The following is a 14,891-nucleotide window of genomic DNA, read 5'->3' on the forward strand; positions in this document are numbered from 1 at the left end:
ATCTCTTTTTTTTTAACAAAAAGGAAGAACTATATGAAATAATATAATGATATATTTTTTCTTTTTTTTTATTTTATTCTTAAAATATGCTTTGCCAAATTAAATGGAAAATCAACAATGTAAACTTTGTCCAAAAAAAAAAAAAGTATTGTGGAAAAAAAAAATATATATTTCATCTTTTGAATAAAATTTCTATATCCATAATTTGACATATTTGAGTATATATATTTAAAAAATGTGTAAAAAAAACACCAAACAAATAAACTAAAAATATATTAATCCTATGTTAAGTGAATAATATCATATTGTTTTATCACACACAAAAAATCCCAAATAAATAAAATATTTGAAAAAAAAAGAGAAAGTATATAGTTTTTCCTATTATAGAATAAATAAAATAATATATACCATATTTATACCATATTTATTCCATTTTTATATCTATTATATTATAAACAAATTTGTATATCCCTGTTTTAGTATTGTTCTAATATATAGAAAGGGGTGAGATATAAAAAAAAAAAAAATTATAAAAATATTATAAGAGGAAACAAATATGCATATAAGTTCATAACCTTAAAAATTATATAGTTTAGCAAATATCATATCTTCGGAAATTGGTCAATTTTAAAAATAAATAATAATAAAATAAGCAACAATAATATGAAAAAATATATTATAAAAATAATATTTACCAGTACTACTAATATTATATATATGTAAGTATGTTAAATTACCCAAAGCCTAAAATTAACATACCTACTATATTTAATTATGCCTTATTTTTGTATATAACGAGTGGATTGGGAAAAAAATAATATTACTATGGCATGCCATATATAGTTACCATATATATATATATACATGTGAATACATATTTTATATACTAAATATGAATTTTTTCGAAATTTCAACTACAACATTATAAGCTTACATATGATATGCACTAAATATATTTTTTTCCCATTTTAGCAAAAAAAATATTAAATTTTCATTTTTTCCCTTTTTTTTTTTTTTATGTATTTTGTATTATACATATATTATTTTTTATATTTATTTAAATTATTCTTTAAAGGTATAAGTATACATTGTTATAGAAATTTAATGCTCGAAAAAGCTGTTGGCTTTTAAAATTTAATATATGGAATTTTAATGAATGTCGAAATTTGATATATATTAAGAAATAGTATAGAAAAATTACACAGTATAATATATACATATGTATATTTATTTATCGAGTTAAGTGAATTTTTTTTAAATTTGGTATATTTTACAAAATATATTGATTATCACAAAAATCGGAAAATTCCCTCCATTTTATTATTTATTTCCTTTTAAATTTCTTAAAAAATAAGTTAAAATATTTATTATTAATAAAAATATAGTCAAAATATACATAACTAATCTAATTAAATATAGTGATTTATCCCAATTTCAAATATATATACACAAAATGTCAACGTTTAAATTATTTGGTGTAGTAAACAACAGAACATGGGGACCTGACATAAAAAATGAGGAGTTGGTAAATTCCTGCATGGAAGATATAAAAAAATATCAATTTGAACCCTCTATGAAATTTGAAAAGATCGGGAAAATATGCGATTTTACAACCACTAGCTATCAAAAGAATATAAAAGATATAAATAAAAATTCAGGAGATGGTGATAATGCATTTGAAGAAGAATTACAATTTCAAACTGTTGATTTAAGAACAGGACAAAAACCTAAAGGTACTTTATTTAATAAAAAGAAAATAATAAATAAACAAACAACCCAAGCATTTACTCAAAAACAACAAGAAGAAGATAATTTATATAGTAGTAGAATTAAAACAGCTGAACAAAAAAAACAAAAAATGTTACAACAAGCTAAAACTGCTAGATTAAATGCTCGCCATAGAATATTTACAGAATGGAGTAACGAACCAACTCCTTCATGGACAGTAGATTGTGAAATTATGTTTAATGAATTACCTAAAAAATTAATTAAAATTGATCATTTAAAAATTGAAGATATATTTTTCCGAGGAAAAGTATTATATTATGATAAAAGATTTGAAAATATTAATGTTAAAAATCCACCTTTTCTTGCTCATTTAAATAAAGATGCAAATGTATTAGTTTGTAAAGCTAGTGATGATCAAACATTGATGGAAATTTTAGATAATGAAGAAAAAAAAGCTAAAGAAAATAATTCAACTGGATTAATTATTGTTTCTACTGATCAAATATTATCATGTCTTATGTCATGTGTGCATTCTAAATATTCTTGGCATTTAATAATTAAAAAAAAAGGAAATAGAATTATTATAGATAAAGATGATGATTCTATTATTGATTTATTAACAGTAAATGAAAATTCATTAGATGCACCAACTCAAGATAGTGAAAATAAAATAAATTCATTACAAGCCTTAGGTTTAGAAGCAGTCAAAATTAATGAACGATTTAAAAATCATGTTCAATTAAATAATCAAATAGCTGAACAATATGATAATACATCATTTAATTCAAAACAATGTAATAATAATTCTAACATTCTTTATAGATATAGAAAAATTAATCTCCCTCCATTAATTCATGGATCATCTAAAACTAATTGTACAATTATCACAAGAGGAGAAATACATTCAAAAATAAAAGGATCAAATAATGCATATGTTTATATTTGTTCATTAAATGAGTATGATATTAAAAGTCATAAAAATTGGAGATCTCAAATAGAAAATCAAAAAGGTGCTTTATTAGCTAATGAAATACGTAATAATACATATAAGCTTCATAAATTTATATGTCAAGCTTTGTTAAGTGGTTGTGATGATATTAAATTAGGTTTTATATCCAGAAAAAATGCTAATGATTATGAAAATCATAATATATTATCTATTCAATCTCATAAAACAAAAGATTTGTCAACACAAATTGGATTAAAATATGAAAATATATGGGGTATACTCAAATTTATTGTTGATAACATTTCAGACAGATCAGATGGTAAATATGTTATTCTCAAAGACCCACTAAAATCTTTATTACGTTTATATTGTACACATGAAGATGATTAAATATGTTTTGAAAAATAAAAATGGGTATAGAAAACTCATATATAAAATTTATATACAATTTGTTAGTTTATAAGTACATGAAACTTACTATAATGAAATGTATTTTACCTTGATATTTTATTCCCATTTTTTTTTTTTTTTTTTTTTCTTTATCCCTATTTTTTTCCCATTCTTATTTCTTATTTTTTTCTTTTACCATTCTTAACAATTTTCGATAATTCCCTATATCCTTATTTATTACACACATATCTTATTTTAATTTTATTACTATGCATAAATTACAAATATACATGTGTGCAAATACCTTATTTACACATGAATATGCGGAAAATATATAGTTCGACAAAAATGCTCAAGGGGTTACGAATTTGTGTTATTTCCACTTTGTTTCGCAATTCCTTTTTTTATGTTATGTATACAAATGTGCATATGTATGAAGAGTGGCTTATTTTGAAAATATACATGTATGCATATAAGGAACAATTTATATATATATATATATATATATATTTTTTTTTCTTATACTTTTTACAATACATATACAAAAAAATGTGCTTATGGTTTTTAACACATAAGTTTTGCATTAAAAATTTAATAACATAGATATGAAAGTATATCGTTTTTTTTTCTTATTATGCCTAAAACGCTTCTAATGAAAAATGCACACAAAGTTGCGTTTTCATAAATTATAATAATTCAAACAAAAAGGAAAATGGGGATGAGGATAAAAAAGTAAAAATCCATATATAGATATGAACGAATCAAAAAAAATGTACAAATATTGTACTATATTTCACCTAGGAAATAAGAATATTTCTGTATACATATGAATATTTTTTTTATATTTATAAAAGTGGAATTAAAAATAATATCAACGGTGCAAATTATCACAATGGAAAGGGAAAAATTAACAAAATAAAATTAGATACTATTATACAAGTTTTATTACATTTATTAATATGCTTAAATATTCTATATCTGTATATACAAATTCATTATTTGTTCAATTTAAACAAGTTCAGATTAAGAATAATCCTACAAATAAAAAATAATATTGGAAAAAAAAATTTTAATGGCGCTTTTTCTTAGTGTGCTTTAATACTTTTTCAATATGTTTTAATTTCCTTTCTATGGTTTTTTAAAAATTTTTTTTTTAATTATTTCAGCATTTATTGTAGAAATAAATATTCCATGAGCACACACAAACAAAACATATATGCATACCCAAGGGTAAGGTCTTTTTTCACATGCGAGTTAATAAAATAGCAACGTATATTAGTGGATTAGATTATTGTTTGATCGTTATTTTTCTAAAAAAATACTTTAATAGTAATGCATTTTTTTCTTAGTATTTTATTTTTTTTTACTTTTATTTAGTTTAAAATTTATGTTATCTCCTGATGATAATGATTTAGTAACATATTTAGAAAATATATGGTTGCAATAATAATTGTGAAACCCTTTTATATTAAAATATAATTTTTTAGTTAAAAATGTTTTTACTTGATATATTTTATTATAATTGTACCTTTATATATTTTACTTATAATAATATTTCACATTAAATTTCATTATATATTTATTTTCCGCCTATTTGGCAATACAGATTTCATATATCCAATATAATATTTTTTTATGAAATATGTATATATTATTATTCAATACTAATTAATATTTGCAAAAAAGAAAATAAATTATTATAATAAAAAAATAGGTATCACGATTTCATAAATATAACTTTTTAGAAAGTAGAAAAATTATTTTAAAATACTTGTAACATGCATACATTATATATTTTTTCTATGTGATCTTAAAAACAAACAAAAAATTGTCCCTGAAAATAGTAAATCCGCTTATATATAATTTCCCATTTTCATCCTTTCAAAAAAAAAAAAAAAAAATTTATTATGTATACATATAATTTTGATATCACCTTTCTTTCCCATTATTTATATTTTATTATATATGCGCATAAACTAATTTAGTTAATTTTTTTTATCCCAACTATTTGAGTAATAAGAATAAATAGTTTCAACTAAAAAATGCTATAATTTTAATGTTCTTCAATCTAAATATATTTTATTATGACTCAAATATAACTATATAATAATAATGTTTTTTCTATATTAAAAAAACAAAAATAAAAAACATATGTAATATATTATATATTCCAATTTAAATGGTTTGGCAACGAATGAATGTTAGGTGTGTTTTTTTCTCTCTTTTTTCATTGTTTAGTTTTGTGTTTCCTTTTTTCTTTTAATTATATTTATTTTTTATTTTTTTTATTTTTTTTTTAGTATTTTAAACTAAAATCAATTTTTTATAAATACGATTATATAACTAATTCTTTAATGTTACATATGCATCCATTTATTTACTTTGTACTATTATATTATATTATACTATATTATACTATATTATATTATATATATATATATATATATATACTATTATTATTATTATTATTATTAAATGCATGGTAAAACTTATGCCTATTATGTGTATAGTTTAATATTGTTAAATAAAAATTATAATAATAAATATGAATACAATTATGCATCCCCATATATGCCCGAGTAAATAATTCATATTTGTATATATATTTTTATTGTGTATATATCATGATTATAGAATGAATTAATATTTTCTATATATATAGCTGTGTAATTTTACATGTTTGAAGACTGGAAGTTCTTATATATAGTATATCGAAATATATATATAGGAGAAAAACATGCAATAATAATAAATTATACACATTACACACTTATATTTTTTTAAAAAAATGAATTTTATTTGCATAATATATTTACTTCATAAGATTATTGACTAAAAGAATTAGATAAATAGAGTAGTAAATTTTGTCTAAAATATTTTATACTTAAAAAAAAAAAATAAAATCAAAAGTTAACTTTGATTTTAGCACTTTTTATAAGAAGGAAATATAAAACAGATATTTTCACAAGAGCGATATTAAAAAATAATAAAAAAAAAAAGAAGAAAAAAAAAAAAAAAAAAATTGGAGATGAAAACAAAAATATGGAAGTTTACTAAAAGATAAATTTTACAGTATATAAAATATTTATGATAATAATATTAAACAGAAAAAAAATTAAACGTTTTTTTGTATTTGCACGTAAATATATACACATTGTATGAATAATATACAAATATATATATTTGTGTATGTATAAAATATATACATTTGCATATAATTTATTGTAAAAAAAATAAAATATATTGCTATAGATTAAACACAAAAAAAAAACATGAAAAAGACCGATTCAAGCAATAATGAGAAGAAACAAAAAAAAAATAATTCAATTAACCAAGACAGTACAACCAATTTGAATCTTTCAAAGAAAAGAATAATATTTAATAACTTAATTGTAGACAATTTTAGAAGTATAAATGATATAAATAATTATTTAAGAAACTCTTCATTAAATTCAATTGAAACTCAAAATAAAAATGTGATAAATGATAGCTATGTTGAAAATTATCTCAAAGATAATAAAAAGAAAAAGTCTCATAATTACAATTTTGATATAGAATCGATCGAAAAGAACCTAATTACCGAGAGTTTATTTAATTATGATAGTAATGAAAATATTTTTAATAATAATATTTCTGACATTATAAAGCACAGTATTACAAATAATAAAAATATAAGTAATGATTTGAAAAGAGTATTGAAAACAAAAGGAAAATCTATTCAAAAGGAGAGACGAAAAAAAAAACTTAAACACATTACATATACAAATAATGATACAAATAAAAAAAAAGAAAAAAGTATAATAAGCATAATTAAAAAAAAAACGAAAATTTCTAATATTTCCGAAAATATTTCAACAATAGCTACAATTTCTAATAATACAAAAAAAACTCACAAAAAACAAAAAAAAATATTTTTTCAAACTTCTAGTAATAATGAAGATGAATCTAATAGTCATAAATATGCATTAGATAAAATATATGGATCTTTGAAAAACAATAATAGTTCAATAGATCCTGTGATAAATAATTTTTATATTGAGTGTGATAATAATAATATAATTTCATCTGATGAATACTTAAATTATTATAAACATGGCTATTATAAACCACCTAGTGATATATATGATAATGATAATTATATTCATAATAAATATCAAATTTCGAATATATATCCGAACACAAAATATAGCTACAATAATTTTAATTCTATTATTAAAAAAAAAAAAATCTCAAAAAAAACAAACAAATTTGATCAATCAGAAAACGATTGTATAGGATTTTTGTGTGATGAAGAATATATGTGTGAATATTTACATTTTGATGAGAATCATGTTGAAAGTCCAGATAGAATAAGATGTATACTCAAAGCATTAAAAGAAAAAAATATAATTAATAAAATGGTTCAGATAAAATGCAGAGAAGCTTTGTATGACGAAATTAAAGAATGCCATACAAGAGCTCATATTAATAATATATTTTATTCATTAAAAAAAAAATTGAAATATAAAAAACAAAATGTTATTTACCCATTTGATAAACATGATACTTATTACACTTTTCACACTGGGACTGTTTCAAAAAGAGCAGTTGGTGGACTTTTAAATTTATGTGATGCTATATTGTCAGATAAAAATGAAAAATTTAAATACATTGATTTTAAAAAATCGCTTCGTTATAATTATAATTTTTTTAAAAATAATTTTCCTGATAACTTAAAGAAATGTATAGGAAGAAATATTAATCATAGCACACATTTAAAACGATCAAAATCTGATAGCAATTTATCTTCACTGAAAAATTCACGACGTAATTCTTTCCTTAATAATAATAACAACCCTAAATTTAATACCAATAACTATGCGAATTATAGTGACAATTTCTTAATTAAAGAAGGGAGGAACAAATTGCCAAAAAAGAAAAAAACATCATGCTATTCTTATAAAGCTATGTGTGAAAATTTTAAGAATAATATAGACACTTCTTATACCCAAAATTTAGAACACTCTCAGGAATATTTTCCTAATTTTAATAATAAAGCAAAATTATATAACAGTGATTCGAGTAATAATAATAATAATAATGCATATACAGATGATGTAGGAATTGAAACACACCAAGTGGCGCCGTTAAATTCTTCCGAAAATCACCTATTCAACGAATCTAAAAATAATAACAAATTCAAAAAAATGAGAAGTTATTCAACTACAATATGCAATATAAAAGATAGTGATAGTAATAATATAAATCATATTTCTGAAATAAAATGCGGATTTGCTGCTATTAGACCCCCTGGACATCATTGTAGTAGAAATAATCCATCTGGATTTTGTATTTTTAATAATATAAGTGTCGCTTGTAAATATATATATATTAAATATGGAATAAAAAAAATTTTTATTTTTGATTGGGATGTACATCATAATAATGGAACACAAGAAATATTTTATAATGATAAAAATGTTTTATGTTTTTCTATACATAGATTTGATTCGAATAAAAAAACCAAAAAAAGAAAAAGCAAAGAAATAAATAAGGGGAAAAATGCAAAAAAAGATTCTTCTGTATATAATCAAAAAAACGAAAAAAAAAAAAAAAAAACTATCCGTGCAAACACAACTAGCAATATTAGTACTGCTGAGAGTGTTGCTACAACTGCAAACCTTAATAACTATAATAATATTATTAAAAAAAAAGGAAATAAAAATAACAAAAATGAAAATGTAGAAAATGGCATAGATTCTTATAACTCATCATCTGCTAATTCTGTTACAAATAAGAAAAAGAAAAAAAAACCTAAAAAAAAAAAAGCAAAGAAATCACGTACAGCAACTGAAGAAAATGGATTTTATCCACGAACAGGTGCTAAAAGTGAATTGGGAGAAAAAAATGGATATAAATTTAATATTAATGTACCTTTAGAAAAAGGTTATAACAATTGCGATGTATATTATGTTTTTAAATATTTATTATTGCCAATATTACAAGCATTTCAGCCTGAATTTATTTTTATATCTTCGGGTTTTGATGCTTCAATTAAAGATCCGTTAGGAGAATGTAACTTAACTCATACTCTATATGAATGGATGACACTACAATTAAAAAAATTTGCAAAAATTTATTGTGAAGGGCGAATAATATTAGTTTTAGAAGGAGGCTATAATTTAAATTATTTGCCAAAATGCACATTGGCATGTTTAAAAGCTTTAATTAAGAAAAACATAAAAATACCAAAGCAAGAAGCAGCACGCAGTAATAATAACAATGGTGGTAATAATATCATGCTTAATAACCATACAAATGAGGAAGATAAGAATAACAAGGAAACTAATCATAATAATAATGACAATAATAATGACAATAATAATGACAATAATAATGATAATAATAATAATGATAACAATAATAATAATAACAATAATAATAATAACAATGATTCACAAGAAAGTCAGTTCAATTTAGAAAAAGATGACCTTTCTGACAAGCCACTTTATACGTTTACAAACGAAAATACCGATACACATGCAGAAAATGATAGCGAATCTCAATTAACTAAAACTCAAAAGAATGTTACCATAAATAATGATAACACAAGTTCAGTGATAAATAAAATGAATGAAATAACCTCAACTTTGGAAAATGAAAAATTAATAAAATTAAAAAATGTTTCAAGAGAATTTTTAAATACATATGACCATGAAAATTTTTATAAATTTAATAATTTAGAAAATTATCCAAAAAAAAGTGATAAAATATTCAATTATTATTGTGAAAATCCATATCCTAGTAATAAAAAAAAAAAAAAAAAAATATTTACTCGAGGAAAACTTCATTATTCTACTTATAAAGTTATTAAATACTTTTTATGTATATTAAAAGGTGAACCATATTATTTAAATGTTAATTTACCACCTTATAATAAATTTGTTAAAAAAAAAGGATTAGAAAATGATTCTTCATCAAATCTTGGTCATAAAATAAATCTATGTAATGAATTATATAACTCATCTGATGATAATAGTTATGGAAATGAAATTTTGAGTGGATATGCAAAAAAAAAAATTAAAGAATTAAACATGCACAATCAACAAGCCAAAAAAACAAATTCATTATCACCATCATCATCATCATCTAACATTTCAAATAGTGACTTATATTTTTCAAATGATGATCTAGATGATACTGAAACCAATTCGGATAGTAATCATTATAGTATGCAAAAAATTATTACACTCAATCAGCTTAAATCAAGAATAAATAGTACTATTAATAATAGCAATAGAAATAAAAACAATAAAAATAAAACTCAAATAAATGAAATGGAATTTTCCAATTCTATTAATAATAATTTTGAAAAAAACAATGAATTTTATGACTTGACAAATTATATTGATAACGATTTTTTAATTAATATGAGTAATAAAAAAAATGAAAACAAATCAGAAGAAAATTTGCATAAACAAACTATTGCTAACAATTTAAAAAATCAAGATAATTACCAAAATTATGAAATTTCAAATGTATCAAAATATAATGGCATACATAGTTATATTAATGGAGACTTAACAAATATTAAATATAATCAACGTCAATTACAAAATTCATTTGCAATGTATACACAAAGTAAAAAGGGATATATATTTTTTTATGGAAGTGGTCATAAAAATCAATGGGTATTGCCTGTAAATAAAAAATTAACCAAAATAATAAAACTATGCTCAAAGTCAGAAGCCTTTTTTTATGCATGGTTATATCTATGCTGTGATAAAAAAATTCCCATTACAAACACACAAGAAAATTATTCTTCAATATTAGAAGATAATATAACTGTTGAAGGAGCAAAATTAAATAAGTACTTTTCTGACCAAGAAATAAAATTAGGTAAAGAGCTTCTCAAATTTACTGTTCCATGTTATCAAGTTTTTTTAGAAGAAAATCAACTCATGCAATTGGGTCGGGTAGAAGAAATGTATGAATCTCTAGATGAAGCAGAACGAAGTGAAATAAAATCAGAAAATAATAATTCATACCAGTACAATGAGCATAGTAATAATGCTAGTGGCAATAATGCTTCGAGTACAAATAGTATGAACGTTAATAAATATATAACATATGATTCACAAAGCAATTCTGATACGAAAGAAAATGACACTCCAAAAGAACCAGAATTTTATGAATCAAAAACAATGATGAATGAAAATATAAATTATGAAAAAGAGAGAAATGATTTTTTTGATGTAATTGAAGAAAACAAAGAAGATGATCAAGATAGGGAAAAAGAAAATTGTGAAGATATGAAAAAAGAAAATTGTGAAGATATCGAAAAGGAAAATGGTGAGAATAATTCTGTCCCTATAAATATTGATAACAATAATGATCTAATAAATGATACATATGAAAATAAAAATCATTCAAATAAAAATCATTCAAATAATAATTCGTTTGAAAATAATAATGATTACATAAATTTAATAAATAAAAATAATGATCTAAAAAAAAAAATATATGGAAATGATTTTAAAACAGCTATCTGCTTACGCAATGTATTAAGCTCTATGAGACACCCATGTGCTATGGATATAAAGATGGGAATAAAATTATATGGTGATAATTGTGATGAAGAATCAATACAAAAAAAAATTGAAAAAGCGAAAAATAGATCTTGCTTATCACATGGATTCCATTTAACTAGTTTAATAGGATGGTGTAAAAAAAAAAAACAACCATTTTTTATATCAAAAGAAGATGCACATTTAATAAAAGATGACGACAAATTTGTCGAAGCTTTTTTATCATATTTCTTAGCATGCGATAATATACAACTATCCGTATTTTTATTAAAAAAAATTCTTATAATATTAGAACACATGAAATTATTTTTTGAAAATCAATCTTATTTTGCTTTTTGTGGATCAAGCTTATTGTTTGTCTTTGATTCGGATCCTTCAAAAAGTCAATCTGAAGATAAAAATAATGACGAAAATATTAACAACTATGATAATTCAAATATCGAAAATAGCAATGATGATAATGATAACAATTTTACATTTGAACAAGAAACAGATAAATCAGAAAGTAGTAAAGAACACGATGATTATTATCAAGAAGAGGAAAAAAAAACATATGACGAAATATTTAATTTTAGCGATTACATTCAAAAACAATTTGAGGAATCTCTAACTACAGAAGAAAAAATTGCTTATATGGATTCAAAGTTAAATGCTAATGTTTTAAAAAGTGCCGGTGTCTACATAATTGATTTTGCTCATGCAAGCTTAGATAAGAAGGAACAAGATCATGGATTTTTATTGGGAATAACTTCTCTTCATCGCATAATAATCAAAACTATTGAAAAAGTAAAAGCCTTGATTTGACCATTTTGATATTTTAAACCCTAAACCGTATGGTACATACAAAAACATTGGGAATAAAAAGAAGTATCTCTCTATGCTAATTTTTATTTTCATTTTCAAGTGGCAAAATAAAATTGATCAAAGCGAAACAAAAGAATTTCCGTATCTACACTATCATATGGCTAAAGGTTTCATGGATATTATTAGTCCGTTATTTATTATTAATAGTTATAAATATTTATTTTATTATTTTTTTTCATAAAGCAATTTAATTCTTGATAAAATAGTTTTTACTTACACACACATAATGTATAAGTGTATATATTACTATTCTATTTTTTATAAATAAATACTTTAAAAAAATATATTTTTTTTAAGATGCTCAAAATCCGTAAAAAGTTGTACTACTTAAAAATATTGTAAAATTTGACATATATTTTGTAGCCCATTTTATTAAAATAAAATTCATTTTATGTTTCATTTTTTTCTAAATAAATACCAGATTATTATTATACAATCGTATGTTTATTTATTTTACTATTTTTTATTTTCCCATTTTTTATTTTCCTATTTTTTATTTTCCTATTTTTTATTTTCCTACTTTTTATTTTCCTATTTTTTATTTTCCTATTTTTTATTTTCCTATTTTTTATTTTCCTATTTTTTATTTTCCTACTTTTTATTTTCCTACTTTTTTTAATATTAAAAAATTATATTTTTGTGCTATAATAAGATATATTACTTTGTTAAACATTCAATACATATTGGTTTATGAAACAGTGTATAAATATATAAATGCATTGCGTGTATGTAATATTTTTCACAAAAAAAAACTATTATAAAGGCAGCCTTTTTAACATTATTTTATTTTATACTTCGCACTAATAATCATCTTATTTATTCAAAAGGTTATATAAATATTTTATTTTAAAAAAAATTGGCATTCTATGTATATGTTGTCGAAACATATATACATTATATGGTATACTTATTACGAAATCTTAAAATTCTAAATATTTTTCACACATAAAATATATTGATTATTTATAAACTTCAATACACATTTTACATAAAAAAAAAAAAAAAAATAAAAAATAAAAAAAAACATTACAATGAAGTTTAAAACGTATAGCCAATTTATAGGAGTAACGATTTGTACTATTCAGAATAAATCTTAAAGCAATGAAATTCTTATTAGTTTTTTTCCATACATATCTTTACACATTAAATACAGAAATATTATTATTCAATGATCTTTAATTGTGCATGTTATAAAAATTATAAAAAAAATTACAGCAAATACTCAAATAGTAACACATATTTCATTTTTATATTTTTTTGACAATTCTCAATTTGTTTGATGTATGTCATAAAAATAATATGTACATGTGTATAACAAATATTTAAGTATCCCATTTGATCCTAATATTTTGTACATTTGTTTTCCTATCTTCTTTTTAAAACGCCCATTGAACAATACTATATTTTCATGAAAAATAAATGCATTGTTGTTCAGGAGTTTAGAACCAATAGTGATGATCCTTGTATACATATATATATGTATGCTCGCAAAACCATGTAATATATTTTCGTTTTAATTATAAAAAAAAATTATTACTATTTTTTTTAAAGGAGAGTGAATGAAATTTTGTTGTTTTATGGTTAGTGTCACATAATAGATACAGAAATTCGCAATTACCAAGTGTTTTTTTCTCTCTAATAATATTAGGTTCACATTAATATTATACATTATATATACATATTATATATATTTTTTTTTTTTCTTTTTTTTAAGCTTTCATTATAAAAAAACTTTCTCTATATTAATTAAACATTAAAAATATAGTGAATAAATAAATAAACATATAATATATATATACTATTTTTTTATTCCAAATTTCTTTTCGTTTAATTTTAAAATTGTTTTTTACCTTATACAAATTAGGTAATAAAATTATATATTATATAATGGGGCTTTAATGCGAAATAATGATACAAAAGAGTTTATAAATATTACATAAATTTTTATGGATTTTTTAAATCAATGAAATAAATTTATATTTATATTTATATAAATGGAATATGAACCAATATCATAAAATTAATACTTGCTTTTTATGCGTATATATTAATATAATATTACAATTTTTTACGATATTTTAAGCAGTGTTTAATTATTTATATATACGTAATATCTTTACCATTTATTTATATGCCGATTTTTCCATGATATATATAATATATTTCCATATAATTACATATATACATATATTATTAAATATACTTGATTTTTCGTGTTTTTTTTTCTCTTTGGTTTGTTTGTTTCTATTTATTTAACATTTATTTTTATTATATTTATTTTTCTTTTCCGTTTCTTGCATAAATAATAAAAAATATATACTTTTATTTTTCAATTGTATCTTATTTTGTAAGCATTTATTAATTTTTAATATATTTTAAGGTTAATTTTATGC

General features: G+C 21.1%; 2 protein-coding genes across 2 annotated transcripts; both read left to right on the forward strand.

The window, feature by feature from the left end:
- Nucleotides 1-1,453: 1,453 nt before the first annotated feature.
- Nucleotides 1,454-3,067, forward strand: PY17X_1209300 (eukaryotic translation initiation factor 3 subunit D, putative; the record flags this gene model as incomplete). The annotated part of the gene is made up of 1 exon (XM_719442.1): nt 1,454-3,067. One exon carries the CDS (start codon nt 1,454-1,456, stop codon nt 3,065-3,067), a length of 1,614 nt encoding a protein of 537 aa, XP_724535.1.
- Nucleotides 3,068-6,339: 3,272 nt separating this feature from the next.
- PY17X_1209400 (histone deacetylase) lies at nt 6,340-12,438 on the forward strand (the record flags this gene model as incomplete). Its single annotated transcript, XM_722893.2, has 1 exon — nt 6,340-12,438. One exon carries the CDS (start codon nt 6,340-6,342, stop codon nt 12,436-12,438), a length of 6,099 nt encoding a protein of 2,032 aa, XP_727986.2.
- Between the last annotated feature and the right edge of the window lie 2,453 nt (nt 12,439-14,891).

Source organism: Plasmodium yoelii (assembly GCF_900002385.2).
Source record: "Plasmodium yoelii strain 17X genome assembly, chromosome: 12".
Taxonomy (NCBI): Eukaryota; Apicomplexa; class Aconoidasida; order Haemosporida; family Plasmodiidae; genus Plasmodium; species Plasmodium yoelii.